This window comes from Penaeus japonicus, unplaced genomic scaffold (genome assembly GCF_977035675.1).
Source record: "Penaeus japonicus unplaced genomic scaffold, GWHDUDI00000001_assembly GWHDUDI00000024, whole genome shotgun sequence".
Lineage (NCBI taxonomy): Eukaryota > Metazoa > Arthropoda > Malacostraca > Decapoda > Penaeidae > Penaeus > Penaeus japonicus.
In genome coordinates, this window is record NW_028234426.1 from 6,555,953 (window position 1) to 6,564,005 (window position 8,053).

At 42.2% G+C, this 8,053-nt stretch overlaps 1 protein-coding gene across 7 annotated transcripts in view; it reads right to left on the reverse strand.

Annotated features, from left to right (window-relative positions):
• The window catches only part of LOC122267757 (uncharacterized), a 35,701-nt gene extending 27,950 nt beyond the window's left edge, over positions 1-7,751 (reverse strand). For 5 of the 7 annotated variants that reach the window (XM_086550620.1, XM_086550619.1, XM_086550617.1 and 2 more), the window contains exons 1-11: positions 7,502-7,751; positions 5,313-5,430; positions 4,899-4,984; positions 4,519-4,624; positions 3,045-3,225; positions 2,773-2,859; positions 1,590-1,803; positions 1,362-1,460; positions 930-1,010; positions 440-680; positions 1-176 (exon numbers count right to left, since the gene is read on the reverse strand). The exon at positions 1-176 is cut by the window's left edge and continues 165 nt beyond it. In XM_086550620.1, the coding sequence (XP_086406746.1) occupies positions 1-176; positions 440-680; positions 930-1,010; positions 1,362-1,460; positions 1,590-1,803; positions 2,773-2,859; positions 3,045-3,225; positions 4,519-4,624; positions 4,899-4,984; positions 5,313-5,430; positions 7,502-7,696 (1,584 nt within the window). In that variant the 5' untranslated portion in view covers positions 7,697-7,751. The remainder of the gene's footprint in view (positions 177-439; positions 681-929; positions 1,011-1,361; positions 1,461-1,589; positions 1,804-2,772; positions 2,860-3,044; positions 3,226-4,518; positions 4,625-4,898; positions 4,985-5,312; positions 5,431-7,501) is intronic. The other 2 variants (XM_086550616.1, XM_086550621.1) reach the window with 1 other exon arrangement.
• Between the last annotated feature and the right edge of the window lie 302 nt (positions 7,752-8,053).

Sequence of the window (8,053 nt, forward strand, 5' to 3'; positions counted from 1 at the left end):
TCGGGTGCGCATCCGTAGGTCTTCCTCGTTTGGTGTGGGGGGCGGGCGACCAGTTCCTGGAGGTGGCTCACGGGGATTGGTGATAACAGGCAGGTCTCCATACCTCTTGAAGTGGATGCGACATTCGTAGCACAGCAGCTGCTTGTCCTTCCCAGCGTGGTGCCAGTCACGTGATGCTGTGGCAGGCAGGATGAAAAAGTAGAATTAGAAGAGCCTTGATGTAGCACTTAGCTTTTGCCAGATTATCCAAGACATATTTATCAATAAACTATTCTAATCAGTTACTTAAAAAGAGGCATCTGTTCCCTAACTTCCCCACAACTTCAGTAACAATGTATTAAATAAATAATGCATACATAGTAAAGGCACATCAAGTAAGGAAATCACTAATCCATTATGACAATTCTGATTTGGCCAACTTCCTATCTGAGCCACTTACAGGTAGTATAGCAATGTCTGCAATGATATCCCTGACGGTCCTTCGAGTCTGAATCGTCAGAGTCGTCGTCCTTTTCCGAGGCGGATGACGGATCAAGGGGGTCACTTGGACCTGTATTTCTCTGAGCACGAGGGGTTCTTATTCTTCTCAGAACATTCTGCCTTCTGTGACGGCGATGTGGCCTGTGTCCAGCAGCAGCTGGTGTCTTTTTCCATAGATAATAGAAGGATACAAGATCACTCTGGAAAGATGGCAGACAAAAGAAATCATTCCACTGTAGTCCATATCTTTAAAAAGCCCAACACACTATTCTAAACCCGGAAGTCCAAATTCAATGGTCTTCCCTATGAAGAATTGTGTAAAAATTGGCCAATATACTCTTAACAGGTGTTTTGCATTATTTGTTCAACCAAAGGTTCTTTCAAATACACACATTCAAAAATTGTAACATCATTACCAGTTGTGAATATTGTACAAAGTGAGAACTTACAGTTTCCTTGTGGGGCAGTAAATCTTTGCGTATCCTAAAGAAATTCTTCCCATACTGTCTGAGACCCTTCATAAACCGTTTCTGGAAAAAATGAATAAACAAAAATGATATGAGTCCAAATTCCTCAAGTAAGTACCATATAGCATCATTGGTACTAGATAAATATGATCTTCATTCAGAAAACATAAAAATAACTATGACTCCAACTGCCAGTAAGGTTCAGGATGATGATGATGTTTTTTGCTACTTTAATACATAACAATTTCAGCTCAAATCATTGGATATCTATAATATAAAAAATGTGTTGTTTTTTTCATGACTTTTGCCATATATTGTCTAGCATGCACATTATTCTGAGAATAATTACTGCATATTCTCCATTCATTGCTAAAGGGAACATAAAACAAAATGAAGGAGGAGAGAGATACTTACTCTATCCTCTTCTGACCACTTCTTCTCAATGCCATCTGGGACAGGGCACTTGACAAGTGCCTGGAGTGCTTTACCGTGGTCATAGTCACTGTTGTGAAGCTGAAACAAAACAAAATTATTATCATTATCAAGATTATCTACAAAATATATCAGCAGTTCCTTTAATGAAATGTTCTTTGATATTTATCTTCAATGACTCCTTGGAAAGCCCTAAGAAAATAATCTTACCATCTCCAGAGCATTGATGGTAGTATCATCCCGTGATGCCGCATTGCAACCGTCATTGGTTGAGCCTCCATCGCAGAGACCGGCAAAGGCAGCCATGGACCTTGCTGCTCTCAAGTACATCAGGAGGTCTGTGTCTCGAGAGGCTCCTGGCACCCAGCGCTGCTCTTCCCAGTCCGCACACACCTCTGGCCTTTCTTCCACAATCACATTCCCCCTGAAATTTGGAAATGCCCTTCTGAAGCCACATGGCAATATTTACTATATTCTTTAACCCATTCGCGCCGGATGACGTGCTGACACGTTTCGTGGTTTTTGCGTCAGACGCCGTTGACAAGATATCTGGGCAAGGCCAGCGCTCGGGGTGAGCGACCGGGCAGCCCAGGCTAGCGGCTTGTGCACCCGAGAATCTCAAGGCGTTAGGCTTATGCGTTCAAAAACCCCGGCATTACGACCATTCAGAGCCGGAATCACCCCAATGTGAATGGGTTAAGAAAGAATAAGAAAAAAAGGAAATACTAAACCAAAGCATATAATGTGACTGATCTATCATCTGTTTACCCATTTCCTACTATCCTAATAATATAACTAATTAAGTTATTTTGCAAATTTCCACTACTTTCCTATCAAATAAGATAAAAACACATTTAGCACTGATCTTGTTATTCCTTAAAGTGACAAAAAAAAAAAAATTCTTCTAAATGTCACAACCAAGTTAATGATTAGAAGTTCCAGCTAGTTAAGCATTAGAAGTAATTAGAGATCTATATTACAGGAAATGTTGAACAATCTCCAAATGCTATGAAAGTTTGACAGTTCTGAGCTGCATTTATCAGTTATGTAGCAAATAACACCAGTGAGTATGGTATTATCCAAGCATCAACCCATTGTTGACAGCTGTCAAGGCTGTAGAGATGGTTGAGTTTTTTGCCTGACGATAAGTGTTAATGAGTGGTTAGAGGCTGAGTTTTAGACCATGTTTGTTAGTGTGCAAGGTACAGGAAAGTTTGTGCTGTGTCTCTGCATGCAGAAGTACAGCTTTCCCAAAATAGCCAAAAACATTTATGGATAAAGACTGCAAGAATGCAGAAGTATGGTAAACAAAAGAAATCAAACTAGCATTGTGCGACACCACAATTGGCAGTTCGATTGTAGTGTAGCTTCATTTGATTAAAACAGCACTAACCTATATTCAGGAAGTTTTGCTTGATGTGAAGGGCCAACACGGATTTCTCCCTGCGTAGATGCCAGTCTTCTCGTCTCAGGATTATACCTGTTTTAAACAAGGAAGCTTGGTTACAGACAAGGTACACCTCCCATTCTCGAACAGCTGACGAAAGCATTGAACAAACTTTCCACAACTATCTATCCTCCATCTCTCATACACTCATATATTCACAACTCTACAAGTATGTTGATAAGCTTCAATGACCACCACAATTCTCCACCTCAACGTACCCTAATATATAAAAGAACGCATTCTCCTCCGGATTGAAGTCTCTCACGGAATGTATGTCTGAGTAGTGATCCACACGACATAGCCCTCGTAAAACAGAGACAGGATACGAATCTGTTGCATCGGAGATGAAGAGCTCCCGTGACTTGATCACAGGATCATCCGTAACTAAAGATTTATTATCTGAAGGGAAAAAGAAACACATATTTTAGGTATTTTTGTAGGTTATATCTATTGGTCCCCTGAATATCTGATAGACAAATTATGTTCCTGTGTAATTAGTGTGGTAGTGTGGTGTATGGTGAATATGGGGGTGGGGGTGTGATGAGAGTATTTGGGTGGTGTAAAGTAAATATATGTGGTGATTGAAGGTCTGGGAGTGGGAGTGGGAGTGGGAGTGGGAGTGGGAGTGGGAGTGGGAGTGGGAGTGGGAGTGGGAGTGGGAGTGGGAGTGGGAGTGGGAGTGGGAGTGGGAGTGGGAGTGGGAGTGGGTGTGAGGGTGAGTAAGAGTGTTGGTACATATGTGTGGTGAGTGTGAGTGTCAGTAAAGGTGTGTAGTGAGTGTGAGTGAGGGTGTGAATGTGGTGTGTGGCAAAAGTGTGAGTGTGAGTGTGAGTGTGAGTGAGTGTGAGTGTGAGTGTGAGCATTACATGGATAAGCCACCCTGCATAAAGGTGATATGCAATGTTTGATAAGCAATGAAACTCATTTCAATTTATACATAACACACTACTCCAACAGAAAGGTCATCTGAAATAACTCCAAAGAATAAACATGAATTCATAATGTGAAGAAGATAATTCTACAATTAACTATCAATTTTAGTAAATATCTTTATAAATATCTAGTTATCTGGAGATTAAGACTTGCACTTAAAAAAACGTGAAGGCACTCTGCATTTTGTAATAATTGTCTGTTGCTCATTAAGTTCTAAGCAACTTTATATTAATCCTTTCTTTGGTGCCATGCAACGCTAAATAAGAACCAAATTTTAAAAGATCATGTGTACATTTAGAAGCAAAAAATCTAAAGGATAAGTAATCATCATCATACACTGAGTATTCTGAACTCAAACTTCCACATCATAATAAGAGTTCTGCGTAATCATTAGGTTAAATATGAGACCGAACTTTCTTCAACACAAATATGACCTCATCATGCATATGCAATTTTTAAACTACCAGGTATGAGCAAAAAGAAAAAGAATAAGAAAGAGGATATAGACTATACTTCCGTAATCTTGGTCCCTTTCTCAGGCGACGTGATATCACATCATGTGGCGGCAGCGCTTGCCATCAGGGATGCGGTATCACATCATGGTCGGGTGATCATAAGTTTGAAATACCCAGGCATTAAGACTGGGCGGAGCCAGAAACACCCGATTGCAATCAGGTTAAACTAAGATAATGTACAGACATTTCAGAATAACTTACTATCATAATCAAAACACCATTACAATAAAATTTCATAACTAACTGTTCTCTGTGTTGCGATCCTGGACAAGCCGTTGGTATACTGTTTCTGGTACTTCTGAAGGTCTGTAGAACCACTTAATGTTTACCATTAAAGTGTCTCTTTTACTCTGTGGAAAATTGGGAAATTAGACTATCTGCATTCTTCACAAAAAGAGACTTGTTTGTCTACTTCCTTGAATATAAGGAAGTGACAATTTTGCATAAAACAAAATGTTGTGCATTCTTTATACAAATAATATCTCTGCCTTGTATACAGAATTTACCATTTTTTCAATGAAATATGCAGCACTCATGACGACATGCTATGCAACAAACATATTTCATGTCTCATATCCAAGTATATGGAACATTGACAAAACAAAAAAGAAGCAGGATAGTTACTTCAGGCTCACTCACCCTACGAAACTCTTGAATTGAGCAGATGAAAAATGGTTGGTCAGCTCTCTGGCTCTCTATATATACAGATTCTGCAGGAGGATAAAAATTTCTATACCTACTACACAACACCACATGACATTCAAGTTTTCACAGAATATCATGGGAACAACATAACCTGCAAACACTTGCAGGATATCTGCAAAAACATCTCTCTGGATTAAAATGCTCTGTATTATTACTTAAAGCTATATTTCTCAACAGGATGACACTAAAAAATTGATTACACCAACAAAGGTCTCAGCAAATATCTATCAAAATAGACAAAAGTATGACTACAATACACAAAAAGGGACAATAAATATCCAAGCACCAACAAAAACTTTTACCAGAGAAAGTCTAGGTATTGTAAGGACTTACCTCCTGGACGATACAAAGTTGTATCATCTGTACAGAGGTAGGAAACATACTCTCCATTAGGCGCTCGGAATGCTTGTCCTCTCACTGGCTGCTTTTTACCAACAACTGCAGTCATAACCTGGAAGGGTTAAAAAAAAATAATAATGATGACAAAGTAAAAATCAGTACCATGGCACTCCCACAAAACATGTCCCAGATGGCGAGTTTCTTTTCTTGTACTATAGGACACACCCAGATTTAGACTTAGCTCTACATATTTCTACTCTCAACCTATAATTGGGAGGAATATAACAAACATCAAAATCCATTAAAATGATATTGATATTTTGCAAAGACTCTACCATAAACCCTCATTACCTATAAATATAACCACCACCCCTACCTAAGTAACCAGTCACCCTTAGCATTACATGATGCCTGCCAAACCCTGTCTATTGGCCTCATTAAGCTCAACAAATCCCGAAGACTTTTACTTATGCTTCCCTCCGAGATTGACTTAGCGTTCCCTTGCATCAGCCAACTCAAATACTTTCATGTTCATTAAAAGGTAGAGTTACCGGCTAATTCCAAATACATCCAAATACCTCCTTTAGCTGACACACAAAAAAAAAAGATCATGTAACCCTGTAGACATAGTCATCTTGGATTCCGGTAGTTTTACAGCACACACAGACACTTCATATTTTTCCAACAGTTTTCTGATGTCAAGAGTTTTTACAGTTTTCAGATAACACTGACATCAATATACAAACCTCTGCTAAACTCTTGCATGCTACAAATAGTAAGAGAGTGAGAGTGACAATGAGAGTGCTAATGAGTGTACAGGTGCGTGTGCGTGAGTGTAAATGTGCGTGGGCTTGTGTGCGAGTGCATGGGATTTAGTGAGTGTAATGAAGAAGGTGTGAAGATGTGAGTGAGTTTATGCAAGCACAACTGAGTAAGCAAAAGCATATGAATGAGTGAATGATAGAAAATGAGAGTGAGTAAATGAGTACGAGTATGAGTGAGTGAGTGAATGAGTGAGTGAGTGAGTGAGTGAGTGAGTGAGTGAGTGAGTGAGTGAGTGAGTGAGTGAGTGAGTGAGTGAGTGAGTGAGTGAGTGAGTGAGTGAGTGAGTGAGTGAGTGAGTGAGTGTGAGTGAGTTGAAGTTTAAGGTACATAAATGAGCAGGTATCATATTGTATACAAGCAGGAGCATGAGTATGTCATGTACATAGAGTACTCTGTGCTCAGTGCTCAGTACTCAGTACTCAGTACTCAGTACTCAGTACTCAGTACTCAGTACTCAGTACTCAGTACTCAGTACTCAGTACTCAGTACTCAGTACTCAGTACTCAGTACTCAGTACTCAGTACTCAGTACTCAGTACTCAGTACTCAGTACTCAGTACTCTGTACTCTGTACTCTGTACTCTGTACTCTGTACTCTGTACTCTGTACTCTGTACTCTGTACTCTGTACTCTGTACTCTGCACTCTGTACTCTGTACTCTGTACTCTCTCCTCCCACCTCTCTCTTTTCTCCTCCCACCTCTCTCTTTTCTCCTCCCTCCTCCCTCTTCCTTCCTTCTCTCCCCTCCACCCTCAGCTTTCTCTCCCTTCCACCCTCAGCCTTCTCTCCCTTCCACCCTCAGCCTTCTCTCCCCTCCACCCTCAGCCTTCTCTCCCCTCCACCCTCAGCCTTCTCTCCCCTCCACCCTCAGCCTTCTCTCCCTTTCACCCTCAGCCTTCTCTCCCCTCCACCCTCAGCTTTCTTTCCCCTCCACCCTCAGCCTTCTCTCCCCTCCACCCTCAGCTTTCTTTCCCCTCCACCCTCAGCCTTCTCTCCCTTCCACCCTCAGCCTTCTCTCCCTTTCACCCTCACCTTTCTGTCCCTTCTACTCTCAACCTTCTCTCCCTTCCACCCTCAGCCTTCTCTCCCTTCCACCCTCAGTTTTCTCTCCCTTCCACCCTCAGCCTTCTCTCCCCTCCACCCTCAGCTTTCTCTCCCTTCCACCCTCAGCTTTCTTTCCCCTCCATCCTCAGCTTTCCCTCCCCTCCACCCTCAGCCTTCTCTCACTTCCACCCTCAGCTTTCTTTCCCCTCCACCCTCAGCTTTCTCTCCCTTCCACCCTCAGTCTTCTCTCCCTTCCACCCTCAGCCTTCTCTCCCCTCCACCCTCAATCCCCCCGCAACCATCCCATCCTCTTACCTCCTCGATGACTGTGCCATCTGGTCCCTTGGGTCCCCCCGGCACCAGGACTCCGCTGGGCGGGATGGAATTTGTGGAAGAATTCGAGTTGGAGTTGGAGGAGGCGGTTGACGAGGGGGGGGTGTTGCTGGCGTTCCCACAGCCTCCCCCTTGCTCCCCCTGATCAACCACCTTGCCTCGGTCCGTGGTCGTCATGGTGACACTAGCTGGCCCTCATCTGTGCACAGGAGATAGGAGCAGATTAGTAACATGGGTATGCGTCTTCCAATTGGTGGGATAGATATGCGCGACTCTCAGGGCAAGAATAATTCAAGACCATTAGTTTGGAATCTTTTATATCCTTTTTGTTTTATTAAATAACTTTCTATGTCTAAATCTTCTAGCTGGGAAAGGTGGAGTAAGGAAGAGGAAGAGGAGGACGAGGAGGACGAGGAGGAGAAAGAAAATGTGGAAGAGGAGGAGGAGGAAGAAAATGTGGAGGAGGAGGAGGAGGAAGAAAATGTGGAGGAGGAGGAGGAAGAAAATGTGGAGGAGGAAGAGGAAGAAAATGTG